Raw genomic sequence first — 18,819 nt, forward strand, 5'->3', positions numbered from 1 at the left:
CTACTCTCAGGCAACGCAGCCCCATGGTGTTCCTCACATAATGGTACTACTCTCAAGCAACGCAGCCCCATGGTGTTCCTCACATAATGGTACTACTCTCAAGCAACGCAGACCCGTGGTAGTCCTCACATAATGGTACTACTCTCAGGCAACGCAGCCCCATGGTGTTCCTCACATAATGGTACTACTCTCAAGCAACGTAGCCCCATGGTGTTCCTCACATAATGGTACTAGTCTCAGGCAACGCAGACCCGTGGTAGTCCTCACGTAATGGTGCTACTCTCAGGCAACGCAGCCCCATGGTGTTCCTCACATAATGGTGCTACTCTCAGGCAACGCAGCCCCATGGTGTTCCTCACATAATGGTACTACTCTCAGGCAACGCAGCCCCATGGTGTTCCTCACATAATGGTACTACTCTCAGGCAACGCACACCCGTGGTGTTCCTCACATAGTGGTACTAATCACGTGCAACAGCCAAACCCACGGTGTTCCTTACATAATGGTACTAATTTCAGGCAACGCAGACCCATTGTGTTCCTCACATAATGGTACTACTCTCAGGCAACGCAGCCCCATGGTGTTCCTCACATAATGGTACTACTCTCAGGCAACGCAGACCCGTGGTAGTCCTCACATAATGGTACTACTCTCAAGCAACGCACACCCGTGGTGTTCCTCACATAATGGTACTACTCTCAGGCAACGCAGCTCCATGGTGTTCCTCACATAATGGTACTACTCTCAAGCAACGCAGCCCCATGGTGTTCCTCACATAATGGTACTAGTCTCAGGCAACGCAGACCCGTGGTAGTCCTCACGTAATGGTACTAATTTCAGGCAACGCAGACCCATTGTGTTCCTCACATAATGGTACTAGTCTCAGGCAACGCAGACCCGTGGTAGTCCTCACGTAATGGTGCTACTCTCAGGCAACGCAGCCCCATGGTGTTTCTCACATAATGGTGCTACTCTCAGGCAACGCAGCCCCATGGTGTTCCTCACATAATGGTACTACTCTCAAGCAACGCAGACCCGTGGTAGTCCTCACACAATGGTACTACTCCAGGCAACGCAGCCCCATGGTGTTCCTCACATAATGGTACTACTCTCAAGCAACGCAGCCACATGGTGTTCCTCACATAATGGTACTACTCTCAGGCAACGCACACCCGTGGTGTTCCTCACATAGTGGTACTAATCACGTGCAACAGCCAAACCCACGGTGTTCCTTACATAATGGTACTAATTTCAGGCAACGCAGACCCATTGTGTTCCTCACATAATGGTGCTACTCTCAGGCAACGCAGCCCCATGGTGTTCCTCACATAATGGTACTACTCTCAAGCAACGCAGCCCCATGGTGTTCCTCACATAATGGTACTAGTCTCAGGCAACGCAGACCCGTGGTAGTCCTCACGTAATGGTGCTACTCTCAGGCAACGCAGCCCCATGGTGTTCCTCACATAATGGTGCTACTCTCAGGCAACGCAGCCCCATGGTGTTCCTCACATAATGGTACTACTCTCAAGCAACGCAGACCCGTGGTGTTCCTCACATAATGGTACTACTCTCAAGCAACGCAGACCCGTGGTGTTCCTCACATAATGGTACTACTCTCAGGCAACGCAGCCCCATGGTGTTCCTCACATAATGGTGCTACTCTCAGGCAACGCAGACCCGTGGTAGTCCTCACATAATGGTGCTACTCTCAAGCAACGCACACCCGTGGTGTTCCTCACATAATGGTACTACTCTCAGGCAACGCAGACCCGTGGTGTTCCTCACATAATGGTACTACTCTCAAGCAACGCAGCCCCATGGTGTTCCTCACATAATGGTGCTACTCTCAGGCAACGCAGCCCCGTGGTGTTCCTCACATAATGGTACTACTCTCAAGCAACGCAGACCCGTGGTGTTCCTCACATAATGGTACTACTCTCAGGCAACGCAGCCCCATGGTGTTCCTCACATAATGGTGCTACTCTCAGGCAACGCAGACCCGTGGTAGTCCTCACATAATGGTGCTACTCTCAAGCAACGCACACCAGTGGTGTTCCTCACAAAATGGTACTACTCTCAGGCAACGCAGACCCGTGGTGTTCCTCACATAATGGTACTACTCTCAAGCAACGCAGCCCCATGGTGTTCCTGACATAATGGTGCTACTCTCAGGCAACGCAGACCCGTGGTAGTTCTCACATAATGGTACTACTCTCAGGCAACGCAGCCGCATGGTGTGCCTCACATAATGGTACTACTGTCTGGCAACGCAGACCCGTGGTGTTCCTCACATAATGGTACTACTCTCAGGCAACGCAGCCCCATGGTGTTCCTCACATAATGGTACTACTCTCAGGCAACGCAGCCCCATGGTGTTCCTCACATAATGGTACTACTCTCAGGCAACGCAGCCCCATGGTGTTCCTCACATAATGGTACTACTCTCAGGCAACGCACACCCGTGGTTTTCCTCACATCATGGTACTACTCTCAAGCAACGCAGCCCCATGGTGTTCCTCACATAATGGTACTACTCTCAAGCAACGCAGACCCGTGGTAGTCCTCACTTAATGGTACTACTCTCAGGCAACGCAGCCCCATGGTGTTCCTCACATAATGGTACTACTCTCAAGCAACGCAGCCCCATGGTGTTCCTCACATAATGGTACTAGTCTCAGGCAACGCAGACCCGTGGTAGTCCTCACGTAATGGTGCTACTCTCAGGCAACGCAGCCCCATGGTGTTCCTCACATAATGGTGCAACTCTCAGGCAATGCAGCCCCATGGTGTTCCTCACATAATGGTACTACTCTCAGGCAACGCAGCCCCATGGTGTTCCTCACATAATGGTACTACTCTCAGGCAACGCAGCCCCATGGTGTTCCTCACATAATGGTACTACTCTCAGGCAACGCACACCCGTGGTTTTCCTCACATAATGGTACTACTCGCAAGCAACGCAGCCCCATGGTGTTCCTCACATAATGGTACTACTCTCAAGCAACGCAGACCCGTTGTAGTCCTCACTTAATGGTACTACTCTCAGGCAACGCAGCCCCATGGTGTTCCTCACATAATGGTGCTACTCTCAGGCAACCAAGCCCCATGGTGTTCCTCACATAATGGTACTAGTCTCAAGCAACGCAGACCCTTGGTGGTCCTCACATAATGGTACTAGTCTCAGGCAACGCAGACCCATGGTGTTCCTCACATAATGGTACTACTCTCAGGCAACGCAGCCCCATGGTGTTCCTCACATAATGGTACTAGTCTCATGCAACGCAGACCCATGGTGTTCCTCACATAATGGTACTACTCACAGGCAACGCAGACCCATGGTGTTCCTCACATAATGGTACTACTCTCAGGCAATGCAGACCCATGGTGTTCCTCACATAATGGTACTACTCTCAAGCAACGCAGACCCATGGTGTTCCTCACATAATGGTACTACTCTCAGGCAGCGCAGACCAATGTTGTGTTTATCACATAGTGGTACTAATCACGGGCGACAGCCAAACCCATGGTGTTCCTTACATACTGGTACTACTCACAGGCAACGCAGACCTATGGTGTTCCTCACATAGTGGTACTAATCACGGGCAACAGCCAAACCCGTGGTACCGAGCTCGATAGCTGCAGTCGCTTAAGTGCGGCCAGTACTCAGTAATCGGGAGATAGTGGGTTCGAACCCCACTGTCGGCAGCCCTGAGGATGGTTTTCCGTGGTTTCCCATTTTCACACCAGGCAAATGCTGGGGTTGTACCTTAATTAAGGCCACGGTCACTTCCTTCCCATTCCTAGGCCTTTCCTATCCCATCGCCGCCATAAGACATATCTGTGTCGGTGCGACGTAAAGCAAATAGCAAACCCGTGGTGTTCCTCACATAGTGGTACTACTCACAGACAACGCAGACCCATGGTGTTTCTCACATAGTGGTACTAATCATGGGCAACAGCCAAACCCGTGGTGTTCCTCACATAGTGGTACTACTCTCAGGCAACGCAGACCCATGGTGTTCCTCACATAGTGGTACCAATCACGGGCAACCGCCAAACGCGTGGTGTTCCTCACATAGTGGTACTAATCACGGGCAACAGCCAAACCCGTGGTGTTCCTCACATAGTGGTATTAATCACGGGCAACAGCCAATGCCATGGTGTTCCTCACATAATGGTATTAATCACGGGCAACAGCCAAAGCCATGGTGTTCCTCACATAGTGTTACTACTCTCAGGCAACGCAGACCCATGGTGTTCCTCATATTGTTGCACTACTCACAGGTAAGGCAGACCCATTCAGAATACAGGGGAGCCGACACAATCCAGCGCAGCGTACGGCACCGTTCTTTGCATGGACATATGTCTACGCAGCCGAGTGAAACCCCGCCCCCCGCCTCTGCGGCTCGGTGGATACACACGATGGTGCTAACCACAGGCAACGCGCATACCCGTGCTGTTCCTCATATAAGGATACTACTCCTAGGTAACGTAGATCCATGGTATTCTTCACGTAATAGTACTGAAAACAAGTAGTCTCATGGTTCTAATTCCATCATCCCTTGGTCGCCCTCATTTAGTCGCCTCATACGATGGGTAGGGGATACCGTGGGTCTGTTCTTCATCTGTGTCCCCCACCGACAGGGGGTTTCTTCCCTGTACACTCTGTAATTAACAAATTTCCACTGCCCAATTCTCATTTGTCTGTAACTTGTGTTGACGTCTGACGTTCAAACTACAGAAGGTTTGTCCAGCGCTTTTTAAATATGTTTCTTAGTTTATTGTTTGATATTTGAAGGGTTCAACAACGTAGGTGAACCAAGTCCGTCTGGGAGAGTTTATAGAAATTGATTCCTAGAGTTTCTGGGTCAGAATTAATTCCTGGAAATTTAAACTAATTTCAGAAAAATACTACATCGCTAGGGTACTTTCTAACTTAAATTTTGGCGTAAATATGAAATGACAAGATATTAACCCTGGAGAACAATTTTATTTAAAAGAAAATGGACTGGTTCACTCTGGTTGTGAATTTTACTTTTGAAAAAATGACTGTTTTAGCAGTGTATTGGAATGTTAAATATACTTTGTAATGGACATCACAGTTATTTCTATTTATTACGTAATTTAGTATAGAAATAGAGATTTTTTTACATTGTTTTCACAAAACCGTATCAGTACAATTCAGCTCAATCAGCGTACACAAATTTATGTAGTCGGGCTGAGTAGCTCAGACCGTTGAGGCGCTGGCCTTCTGACCCCAACTTGTGAGGTTCGATCCTGACTCAGTCCGGTGATATTTGAAGGTGTAGAAATACGTCAGCCTTGTGTACATTACAGAACACGTAAAAGAACTCCTGCGGTACTAAATTCCAGCATTTCGGTGTCTCCGAAGACCTTAAAAGTAGTTAGTGGAACGTAAAGTCAATAACATTATTTACGAATTCATCATTATGATATTCCGCGCTGTTTACAGTATCACTTGACCTTGCAGTCCTCTCAACTTGAAGATTCTTGAAGAAGTGATGATGAATTGGAGATATATAGAGTAAGAGGTGCATTATATCCTCCTTCTTAGCTGCAGAGATCGTTCGATGAATTCTAAATAGAGGCTCTTTAATGACAGGTGACAACAATAATAACTGTCCTGCACTCTTGTTTTGCGTAAAAATTACCCTCAAGAAAGACATACCTTCATTCTGAGTTTGCTTGAAAAGTATTTTCACGATTGAAAATTCTTAAGCAGATTAAATACTTTAATACTGACAATCGATAGATTTTAATTATGCTGTTTTAACGAAACTTAAGCATTTGTTTAGTTTTACATCTATTTTTAAAAATCACTTCGTACTACGCACCTCGAATGGCCTAGGCCTACAAAGTGACCGCTGCTCAACCTGAGGACATAGAGATTACGTAGTCAGCGCGATGAATCCTGTCGTCCAATATTCTTGGCTTTTTTGACGAGAGCCGTGACCGCACTGCCAGATAATATTATAATAATAATAATAATAATAATAATAATAATAATAATAATAATAATAATAATAATAATAATAATAATAATAATACCATGCGAGTTGGTCATGCGGTTACGGGCGCGCGGTTGTGAGCTTGCATCAGGGAAATAGTGGGTTTGAATCCAATTGTCAGGAGACCTGAAGATGGTTTTCCGTGGTTTCCCATTTTCACACCATGCCTTAACTAAGACCACGGCTGCTTCCTTCCAACTCCTAGGCCTTTCCTATCCCATCGTCACCATTCGATCTATCTGTGTCGGTGCTACATTAAACCACTAGCCAAAGAAAAGTTATAACCATAATAATAATAATAATAATAATAATAATAATAATAATAATAATAATCGTATGGCCTCAGCACCCGTGTGCAGACATTTTAATATGACGCCATCTGACTGCTTGCTCGTCACTTCTGACGTTCCGTTTTTACTCTTGGCCTACTAGATGTCAGTGTAAACTGAATTTCTCTTGGGCGTCTTTGGATGAGGTTTAATTAATATTGTTAGGTGAAGACATGAAATGTGTCACAAAATATCTTTTACTGTATATGGCGACATCGTACGACATGGAGCGTCGAATGGACCCTCCCCCCTCCTGCTACAATATCCGACTACTTTGCCGAGTTTGAACCCGCTATCTTGGGATCCTGAGGCAGACACTCTACCAATAATCCTCGGAGACAACTCACCGTCAAATTTCTCCTAACTAAATTGTCTCCGCGTCGTGCAGCTATTCTCAATCACACCCCGAACTATTCATGGGAGCTCCACGTGCCATTTTAACCACATGTCATTCTTAAATTTCTGGCAGTACTGGGAATTGAACCCGGAGGGCAGTTAATAGTGGTAGCAGTTACCCTATAGACGCGGACAGATATCTCCTCAATTGTAAATACATAGTCTGACTGGACTTCGAGCCAACTCTCAAAAACAGGGAAAAATCCCTGATATGTCGGTCAAGAGCCAAGCACTCTACGCTTACACGACGGGGCTAGTATATCATTTGTATAGCAGCACCTTCTCGAGGGGGAAATGTTTGTTCAAGCACTCTACGCTTACACGACGGGGCTAGTATATCATTTGTATAGCAGCACCTTCTCGAGGAGGAAGTGTTTGTTCTACTGTAGAATAAATGTTATGTTGTAGCGCAACATCGAACAGTCACTAGAAGAAGAGGGATGAACTCGTGATATTGTATACGTTCCATCCAGGTAAACGTTTTGATAAATAAATAAACCCTCAGATGCAACGTTTATTGTGAGTATCGACTGGATTTGTGTCTACTTGCGAGGCGAATTATATTTAGATAATTATTAAGTATATAATACCATACGCTCATCCCCGTTTTTAAGCGACTGTCAATATATACGGTGTGTGGGACTTATATACAAATAACCTAACAGAAGGTCGGCATGAATGTCCACAGTTCATAAAACAAGATATCTTTTCAAAACCATAGCGAATGGTTTGGCCGATAGAGGATCTTGAAGTAGAGTGTGATATTTGTGAGATAGGTAGTAGTTCCTTTTGCACCAAGGTGTGTACCACCCGACGTAACGTGCTTCAGGACACATTCTGTATGCATAATATGTAAGAAGCGATTCTAAATAACTTTACAGAATTTAATCTAAATTGGGAAAGTTCTTCTCCTTTTCTTCTTCTTTCACCGCCTTTCCCAACACCTGTGGATTTCGCGGGTGAGAAATATGTCCGACATGTGGACTTGGCCCTATTTTACGGCCGCATGCGCTTTCTGACGACAACCCTATGTAGGGGGACGTATTCAGTGGCTTCAGGTGGTATGCATGCGTAAGTTGTTTGAAAACATGCTGCGTACAAGAAGCGAAAGTGTTCACGCAGGAAAATATTATAATGTACGTTAGCAAACCCCTAAGTCATTCATCATTAAATACTACCTGACCTACAAACATGGAATTTTTAATTTCCTTTCTCTTTAAGTAAGGTATTATTTTGTCGTCATATAAATAATAAATCCCCTTATCAATCACCAGCAGAAAAGTATTTTTACTTTTCTACCTCACCCTATGCAGTTGATTTACGGTAAAATAATAAAATTTGAATACGATTCATATCAACAAAATTGCACAATTACATTTCAATTGATGATAATTTTGTAAATATAATCAAAGATTTGGTACCCGATTTTGTCAGACAAAGCCTATTATAGATTAAAATTGAGTCCGTTTTGGGCACCTAAGGAGTGATTTTTGGAAAACTAAAGCACCTTTGGTCCGTCATCTCAGAAGAGATGTTGCATAATGTTTAGAACGTAGAACGCCACCCGTCTGCTTTTTGAACATGGCTACAGAGTGTTGGCTGCATGCTAACGCTGCAGGCTGCGCTATGCCACGCACGCTCGACAAACACAACACCCTGCTCCTGTGTACACCTGATGTTCCCAGCATGATAACACGACCTCATTAGCCACGAGAGTCAACATAGTCGCTACATAATATATGCCCTTTGATTTATATTAGGGAGTGGATTTCAGCGAGTTGTAAGAAAAGTTTCATGAATATTAGGGGTTTAAAGGTCCGTGCCCCTAATGTTTATGCAACTCTTTAAACAGCAGCGTCGTGTGGCCTTGAACAAGCTTTCCACTCTTTGAACTCTGACTTTACAAATTCGCTACCTACGTCATGAATATTACAGTTTAACATAGCCTGAGGCCGCCTCAGTCAGCTCTGTAGGTAGAGGAGGGCATTTTTTAAAGATTTAAACATGAAAGATATAAAAATGGCATGTGTCCCCCGAAGAGGCCCAATGCATGTAGTTTGAGTTGACACCCTGTAAGGGACCAGAGCGTCTGTGAGGATGGGCTCTACCTGAGACGAATTTTAACATTGAAGATGGCACAAACCGATCCCTCGAAACTGAGGAATTAACCAATGACAGTTAAAATCTCCGACCATGCCGGAATTTGATCCCGAGACTCCTTGGACCAAGGACCATTTAACCAAGGAGCCGGGCAATAAATAAATAAATAAATAAATAAATAAATAAATAAATAAATAAAAGTCCGCCTTTGAGGTGTAGTGGTTAGTGTGATTAGCTGTCACAGTAAGATAGGAAGATGATTGAGAAATGAAATGATATTGGAGAGTGTTGCTGGAATGAAAGACGACAGGCAAAACCGGAGTACCCGGAGAGAAACCTGTCCCGCCTTCGCTTTGTCCAATCATTTCAGGCAATTCAGAAATGGGTTTCGTTGCAGGCGACAGATTTCTACAACGAGGATCTACAAGAACTTTTCCAACGCCACAAAAAGTGTTTCTATAAGCATGCGATTTTGTAGAAAAGTAGCTAATGCTGGCACATAGAGGAAGAAAATATGAATTTGCATGTGGGATCCGGAAACGCTTCCCTTGCCTCCACGCTCTCCGGACCTTAACCCACTAGATTTTTATTTGCGGGCATTTAAAAGCTATTGTGTCTCAAACCCCGATACCAGATGCAGAAAGTGTTCGTGCTTATACTGTACGAAACCATGCCCAATACTCCAGGAATACATTAGCACATCTGGGATTAAATACGACGCGACGGTGGTTTGATGCAGGTATTAATACTAACTGAGGACATTTAGAAGACTTCATGTTAGAAAGAGTTCCATATGTTATGCTGGTGTGTTCTGTTCCTGTGTGTTTACCATGATTAATGTATAAGGTACGATCACATAGTTTCCATTCGGCGGCCGTACAGTCCTGAATTGAGGTGGCAATATGGCAAAATCGCCGTGAGCACTGAGGCACTCATCCCACCGACGCACCAGTTTGAAGATCCCCGAGTGGTAAGACACTGTTACCTGCTGCATGAAGAAGTCCGTAACCGCCTGCTGTACATCCTCGTCCGACAGGAAACGTCGACCATTTAAGGCCCTTTTGAGGAGACCGATTGCGTGATAATGGCATGGGGAGAGATCAGGACCATACGCCACATCCACAGGCCGCTTGTTGTTGTCCGTAATGGATGAGGCTGGCCTCCCAGATCGACCGGCTTCTTGAGTCGAAACGCGACCCGCACGGAGCTTAGTGCACCATTCCACAACGGTGCATTCGGCAGACATGCTGCTCCATACACAGTCTTCATTCTCCGATGGATGGCCACGGGTGTTTGTCCTTCGAAAGCCAAGGATAACAGCACATTGGTCCTGTTTGGACGCATTTGGTAAGAACGTCGCCATAGTTCACGTGGCCGCTTTTAACGCACGCGCCCCTGCACGACACGACTGTCACACTAATCCCTTTACCTACTTATCTCTGCTTATAGGCTATATCCGGATCGGAGTCGCGCTACTCTGAATGTCCGCTGCAACGACGCCCTCAAACGGGAACTTTTCGATCACGCCTTATACGAAGTAGAGTTGTAGAAAATGAGTTCTCACATGGATAAAAAGCGTTTACGGACGCTTGCCCGCGTAACATACTTTCTTCTTCTACGTGTGAAGAATGTACCCTCAAAGTTTGGCCCTATCTTATTTTTACACCCTGTATGTAGTGGTTGTTATTTTATTGATATACGGTTCGTAATTAAAAACATAGCCTTCGTTCACGTCATCTTCTGTTACCTCCCGTACAGGGGAGATACGAGATTGAGGTACGTGATTGGAACTAATTATCTTTGAAGCACAGAGGTGGTTGCGGTTTCCAGACAGGTTCCTATATACAATTTAATATGTTAGGTGCACTGTGAAACCACTACTATTGCGCAATAGGAATACGGAATCAGCCCTATAGCACTGGGTACCGCTGTGAACAACACGTAATGTTACAACAGTCAGCAGACAGAGATGGAACCCAGTCCTTAAGTTTTTATTGGAGCCAGGATCCTGAGGCAGTAATAGATTGGAGCATTAACTTGATTAGGAATTATAATAGGCTGTTTTGCTGATGTTTATACAAATGCCATAGCAAAACTGTTGTGCAACACGATCTCCCGTAATGTAGCGAGAGTAACATAAACTTCAGGAGTTATAATAGGCTGTGTTTCTGATATCCATGCAAATATCATAGCAGAACTGTTCTGCAGTCCAATCTTCTCTACTGTAGCGAGAGGCATAACGTCTAGGGTTTCTAATAGGCTGTGTCCCTAATGTTTATGAAAATCTCATACCAGAACTGTTTTGCAGCCCAATCTTCACTATTGTAGCGGAAGATATATTACATCTAGGGGCTCTAATAGGTTGTGCCCTTAATGTATATGGAAATCTCAGAGCAGAACTGTTCTGCAGCCCAATCTTCACTACTGTAGCGAGAAATACATAACTTCTGCGGGCTGTAATGGACTGTGCCCCAAATGTTTATGCAAATCTCATCGCAGAACTGTCGGGCAGCCCCCCGCTCTTCCGTAATGTAGCGCGAGTAACATAACTTTCAGCCGTTATGATAGACTGTGCTCCTGATGTTTGTGCATATCTCTTAGCAGAACTGTTGTGCAGCCCGCTCTTCCGTAATGTAGCGAGACTAACATTACTATCAGGAGTCATAATAGGCTGTGCTCCTGATGTTTATGCAAATATCATAGCAGAACTGTTGTGCAAACCGCATTTCCGTAATGTAGCGAGAGTAACATAACTTTCAGGAGTTGCAATAGGCTGTACTCCTAATGTTTATGCAAATATCAAAGTAGAACTGTTGTACATCCCACTCTCCCGTAATGTAGCGAGAGTAACATAACATTCAGGAGATATATTAGGCTGTGCTCCTGATGTTGATGCAAATATCATAGCTTAACTGTTATGAAGCCCAATCTTCACTACTGTAGCGAGTGATACATTACTTCTAAGAGTTCTAATAGGCTGTGCCCCCAATGTTTATTAAAATCTCAGAGCAGAACTCTTCTGCAGCCCTATCATCACTACTGACTACTGTAACGAGAGATACATTAACTTCTAATGGTTCTAACGGGCTGGCTGTGGCCCTAATGTTTATGTAAATCTCATAGTAGAACTGTTGTGACTCCCGCTCCTTCGTAATGTAGAGAGTAGCGTACGTTTCAGGAATTGTAATAGGCTGTGCTCTTGATGTTTATGTAAATCTCATAGCAGAACAATTGTGCAGCCCGCTCATCCGTAATATAGCGAGAGTAATATAATTTCTAGTGGTTGTAATAGGCTATGCCCCTAATGTTAATGCAAATCTAATACCAGAACTGTTGTGTAGCCCACTCTTGTGTAATGAAGCGAGAGTAACATAACTTTCAGGAGTTATATTAGGCGGTGCTCCTGATGTTGATGCAAATATCATAGCTTAACTGTTATACAGCCCAATCTTCACTACTGTAGCGAGAGATACATAACTTCTGGAGGTTCTAATGGGCTATTCCCCTAAAGTTTATGTAAATCTCGTAGAAGAAATGTTGTGCAGCCCGCTCCTCCATAATGTAGTGAGAGTAACATAACTTCTAGGGGTTCTAACGCGCTGTGCCCCTAATGCTTATGCAAATCTCAGAGCAGAACTGTTCTGCAGCACAATCTTCACTACTGTAGCGAGAGATACATAACTTCTAGGGGTTCTAATGAGCTGTACCCCTAATGCTTACGCAAATCTCACAGGAGAACTGTTGTCCGGGATTGAGTACACTTGTTACGCACTGCAGTACGTTTTCATTCTAACCAGCAAATGCTCAATCACATGGGCTCTACACATGATATTACAGATGTACTTACATACAACCTCCATGCGGCCTTCCCCGTGTACGGAGGTGAACGACGGAGCCTCAGCGGACACCTCACAGCGGTACAGTCCTGAAGTCTTAAGGCTCACGTTTCGAAGCAGCACCTTCTGGCTGTCGGACGAGTGATGCTGGAATAGAACAAATAATTCATGTTACATGAAACATAATGTTACGGCCTTACGTTGAAACAAAATAGGAGGGAACCACGTAATTTGACGTGAATATTATAGTGAACTATCTCATATATGGCCTTACAACCTCTTGAAAAACTATTAACATCGAAATATTTATGGGCTGTTGGTCTATCTGGAATTATCGTAAGGAATTTCCCAACGCCATTGTAACCGCGGTAACCAATGTTCGTTATCTATGTGTATTATGTCAGTAGCGTCATTTGTGCATTGCTATAAGAAATAGTATAATTTACTACCTGTTGTATTTGGTGGTAATTTGAAGTCTTCACCTGGTCAAGTGTTTTTCTCCATTACACATGATATGTTCGTACTCGAATTAAACGACGACCCAGCAACCTCCACTACGAGGAGTAGTACGAGCACGTAAACCAATTAACAACCCAACAGTACGTTTTGTACTTTTCATATCTCCGTCCATTACTGACTAAAACTAATGTACCCAAACCTATGTCTCTACATTAATTACTTTTTTTTGTTTTATTCCGTTAGTATTGTATTTTCTCCTTCTTCTTCTGGTGCACATAATTTGTTAATTTAATGAACCTGTACTCGCACATTATTTCCGCTAGGCAGAGAAAGCTTAGAATTATGAATATGAACTCCTCTTGACTTCTAAGCTGGAAAATATATCGATGCTTCTATATTTTTTTCCGTGCAATGGAGAATATGTACGAATGAGAAGTTTTTTCGCTTTTTGGATGCGCAAGAGAATGTAACAATTCATATCCTACATGCTCAGTCTTTCGTAAGTATCATTAAATTTTTTATGACTTAAGTCACTCCGTTGTTTAACTCGTCCTTTTTTGCACTCATCCCACAGTTTTGAATTCATTCACAATTTACTTAATTCAGTAACGCGTTCGCAGTCACACTTGAGACAATTGCTCGCAGAAGTTTCTTCTTATACTCCGAGCAAATTTGTGCTTTAAAAATCTACAGCACACGAAAACACACTTGTTCAACACTTACTTCAGAAACCATGAAACACAGTAAACTGATCAATTACTGCTGTACGGAAACTTATCGCAGACTGGCTGAAACCATGGCATCACTGGGTGAGGAAATTCGTCAGACGGCTATAGCTCAGCCTACTCGCCGAGGCACGGCACAGGGAATAAACGCTTTATGATCTTTCAAAGAAAGGAATTATTGGCTCGCTCATATATCTTTTTCTTTTCTCTGTCGACCTCGTCAGGTTGCGAAATAAGGCCTTCACATGTAAGAATGTTTTCCATCCTACGCACAAATTAAAATGACTTTCTAAATTCTTTGAATTTCATTTACATTTTTCCTAATAATTTTGCAACTATAAAATCAAATTATAAACTTTTAAAAATTATAACAGGATGTTTACTTTATTTTAAATAATTCTTCATGCATTCTTTGTCTTGTTCGTTTGTGTTGTTATTGTCTTATTTTCTGCTAACATCACCATGAATTCAAAATTGCTCCCATTTGAAGCGGGGTTGGTCGCTACTGAGTGAATATTAAAAATAGTAATAATGTTAGTGGCTTCACGTCCAGCTAACTACTGTTGCTGTTTTCGGAGACGCCGAGATGCTTGAATTTTGTCCTGCAGGAACTCTCTTATGTATCAGTAAAACTACCGACACGAGGCTGACGTATTTGAGCACGTTCAAATACCACCGGACTGAGCCAGGATCGAACTTCCCAAGATAAGGTCAGAAGGCCAGCGCCTCAACCGTTTGTGCCAATTAGCCCGCTAGTTAGTGATTAAAAACTTCACAGTGATAAGAAAACTATATTCTAGCTTTGAAATTTCAATCATGACTACCCTCAAAAGGAGAAAATACTCTAACCTGTGCATGAGCTATAACTGCTGATACCACTGCTCAGAGAATACAAGCCGTGAAACAGTGTAGATAGTAACAGGATATTAGCTAGTAATCACCGATCCTCGATCACGCGGTCTGTAATCGAGCTGATAATCCGTTTATGGCTATTACTAGCTATTAATGATCAAAATGCCCCGGAGGAGTTCGGCGTAGCTGTTCGTGTAGGCCATGAGTGTAGTCTGTGGATATCGCTTACTTGAGACCTACTGTATTTCGTTCGCTCTCAAGTGCTGTGTAAATCACCAATATAAGAATCCAGTTATGCTGCAAAAAATGGTGAAATATGCATTTAAATATGCGCTTATTATCATGCTGTTAAACTCTTGTATGAAATGCAAACGTAACAGTCCCTTACTTTACGATTCACCAACACCAATACATAAAATCATTATAATGAATAAACAACTGAATGTAAACAAAAAATCACACTATTGCAGCTGCGGCTGTTCCACTATTACAAACAATCCGTGCGTAGTTTGTGAGACGTATCAATCTATCAGTGTTCGCTGTTAAGACAATATGGATAAGACACGGTGTGTTAATTCATAGACATGGTAAATCAATTAGTAAGGTTGTAAGAAAACGAAAAGGTGAAGAAACACGTTCATCATTCATTTTACACTGCACACCGGACTTTTCCAGTTGATAACTTGCTTTGCAATACACTACAAGAGTCTTCTCCAAGTACTATGGTATAAATCTGTAGCGTTTGTCTGTTAAAACTAGCTTCAGTATGGAAAACGATCTCTCGATATCCACGGATGAGCCAGGACAGTATTTGAATTCTAGAGCGCAGACCGAGTTCTTGTCGTGATTTTTCCCTGAAATCATAACTCAGCTCTAATGTGTATTAAGAACAAGGCCACTCATTAGGCAAGAGTCCATAGCATTAATTACCTAACATTTTCTTCGATACTGATTGTGCAACATGTTTATATATGCATAATAAAATTCCAAAACATGCACAAAAAATCCGAAATTTGAAATGTAAGCACTAATCTCAGATATATACAAATATGCATACATATGTACTATTAAACATAATCATTCGTTCAATTCCACCTTCAAACGCACTTCCTCGTCCGCTTTTGAGGTGCGCATATTGGCAGACACTGCACTGATATCCCATGCCCAGTTATTACTATACTAGCAAGAAACCCGCCTTTTGCTACGGTTTTAAACTGAAAGTGTTAAATATTCGGCAGCCCACTGTTAACCGATCCCATGAAATATATCCTCAGTTCGTACGTCAAATGGTTTTGGAGGAATGATTATTTATTTTCGGACCTAAAACTAATTTGAATCCCACACAGAATACGAATGCTTTAAGAAAACCTATATTATTTAACATCTAGGAAGCACAAGCGGCCAACCTGTGAAATTTTGACCTGTGCCTCGAACAGTACTGGAGATGTACTTCATCATCATCATCATCATCAGTTCTTTGTCTATCTTCAGGTTTTCGCATGCATTTTCCAAGCCAATCTATCTTCTGCCATCCTTTTAGTCCTTCAGTATCTTCCATTAATTTTCACACTGTCCATCATCTCATACCTCGTCCTTTCTCTCAACCTTCTCCCTGCAACTTTTCCTTTCAGTGCCTATGTTAATAAACTTTTCCTTCGTAAACAGTGACCTACTAAATTCTTCTTTCTCTTGCGAATGATTTCCAGTAATGTGGTCCGTTCTTGACATACTCTTTCCAAGACTGCTTCACTCCTTAATATGTCTTGTCAATTGATCTCCATTTTGCTCCCTACCCACATTTCAAATGACTTCAATCTTCTTTCCTGCATTATCGTTGTATTGTTTGGATTGTGTACGTCAAAACTACATTTGGTGAAATTTATTTTACTTCGGTGATTAAGGAACTGTGTTAGGCAGAAAAGAAGTGACTTTTCGGGGCTTTCCTTATAATTGCTAGACGAGTAATCATTGGTTTGAGTAACCTGTTCTAAATTAGTTAAATAATATATATCGTATGAGGTTGTATTTGCAGATATTAATCGTTAACTGTATTACCTAGGAATCTCTGTCTTGTGAATTTAATTCAGTGGTGGTTTAGCTCGCTAATTCTCTTCTTAAATCATATTTAACTACTTCAAATTCCACCGAAAACGAATGTAAATGAATGAGTTGAAAATCGTTTCTTGTGGCTAACTCGGCTTCTTATATGGCAGCCATATTCTTTTTCCCATAATCAAGTGATCGTGTTGCTATGGCTGCAGTTCGTTAACAGCTTAAGGGGGTGTGTCCTCTGTTATGAAGTTGACATTTGACATTCGACCACAGAGTATGTTCGACTGTTACATGGTCGTGGATTTCGTTTTGATTTGATGTTGACCGAATCTGTGGTGTGATTCTGGGTTTTATTTCTATTGATGCTTCAAAAATATATTTGTTTCGGGAGTATTAACTTACTTTTCTGTCCCTTTAAGTTTCTATATATTCTGGTTTTGCATTATATATGCTTGTTCGTCGTAGGACTTAGTGACATACCATTATCTGGCATAACGTATCAAATACATTGGAGGGAGTCATTTAGAAACTGTTCTCTGCTCAACTACTGACCTCAAAATATTTCAAAACTCTTTGAATTGTAACGATTATTTTAAGTTAATTTTAATTATTAATTGGTGGTCTACAAATCTATGTAAACATTTATTTTAATCTCCATTTGATCGATGGTTAGCTTGGGGACACTGACGTTTGAAAGTAGATATTTTTTTACCTTAATGAAACTTTAAATATTTGATTTAACATTTTAACTTAACCATTTTATTATTAATTTGGGACTGAATAGTTCCCTGATGTTAATTAAAATCAACCTTATTATTTTAATTAAAGTTCCATATGTTTCCAGAAACTGGTGTTGTTATTTCAGTCAGTTAGGTACTCTCAATGTTTCAATTGAATCCGCCTTACCTTTTCTGGCCTATCTGATTGTTCTTTATTTCTCACGACACCCTTTGGTTCTGATTTTGGTAAGTGCGTTTCCATTCTCGTATTTAATTGTGACTTTGGTTTTGCGTATGTCCCATGCCGTGCAGCACCTTCGCTTGTGAATATACTGAAGATACGCGACTAGTCTCCTGTTTAGCAGTCTAAGCAATACTGTTGCTGTATGGGAAATGAGACTTATAGCCCTGTCCTCATCAAATGATTGAAAAATATTTTAATGAACAACTAGGACATACAAGACCAACTTCCATGTACAAAAAGTTCATACCTGTAATTCCCCAATCATCTCAGTATTTTTGTATCTGGCAACGTCAATACCCATCTTTATATTAAAATTCCTTATAGCAGTTACTTTAAAATCGTACAATTTGCAGAAGATTTTTTTCTTCGGTAGAGAAGCTTTCCTCCCCGAACTCTTTAATGCAATTTCTTATTTTAAATCTTTCACTGCACTTTCTTTACGTAAGGCAGAGGACCATATTTCGTTCGCTTAGCAGATTAGAACTTGTAGAAATTCAGAAATATTGTGGACAAGGCTAGAAGGTGGTATATACCGGGTGGTTCCCAGGCCCCTTATTTTTTCGGAGATAGGCAACCCAATTAATCCGTATAAACTAAAGGTCCTAATAATTTAGTTTTATGAACACAAAATATCTTGAAATTCCTCCTAATAGTAGATAAGGCTCTCCGCTACTTGTGTGTCATCACTGTAAATTGATCCATGGACCTAGCAAAGGAGAAACTACTATCCACAATTCCGCGCCAAATACTGAGGACCATTCTACAAAAATGTGATTTATTGTGCCATGAAATGACACAGATATCCGCAATAAGATCGAATTAATAGGTTATGCCACGTGCCTTGTAACGTAAAGAAGTTAACTAAACACAGTAAAAACATCATTGAAGACTTTGACACGGATATTACCCTTCGAGGTGGAACGGTCACACTTAAGTACTAAACCCCTAACAAACATCGCGTATGTTGACTTCGTGTTTGAAGCTTTAAGTGCTGGAGCACAACGTTTGTGTGAATATCGTCAGCGTAGTCGTTAAAGTCCAGCATGAGGCAAATTCTTTGAACGATTAAGGTGCT

At 42.4% G+C, this 18,819-nt stretch overlaps 1 protein-coding gene across 1 annotated transcript in view; it reads right to left on the minus strand.

Moving 5' to 3' along the window:
* Nucleotides 1-18,819, minus strand: part of LOC136872509 (cell adhesion molecule 2) — a 140,863-nt gene that overhangs the window by 85,978 nt on the left and 36,066 nt on the right. Inside the window, exon 3 of the mRNA XM_068230841.1 lies at nucleotides 12,705-12,840. Coding sequence (XP_068086942.1) covers nucleotides 12,705-12,840 — 136 coding nt within the window. The remainder of the gene's footprint in view (nucleotides 1-12,704; nucleotides 12,841-18,819) is intronic.

This window comes from Anabrus simplex, chromosome 1 (genome assembly GCF_040414725.1).
Source record: "Anabrus simplex isolate iqAnaSimp1 chromosome 1, ASM4041472v1, whole genome shotgun sequence".
NCBI lineage: Eukaryota > Metazoa > Arthropoda > Insecta > Orthoptera > Tettigoniidae > Anabrus > Anabrus simplex.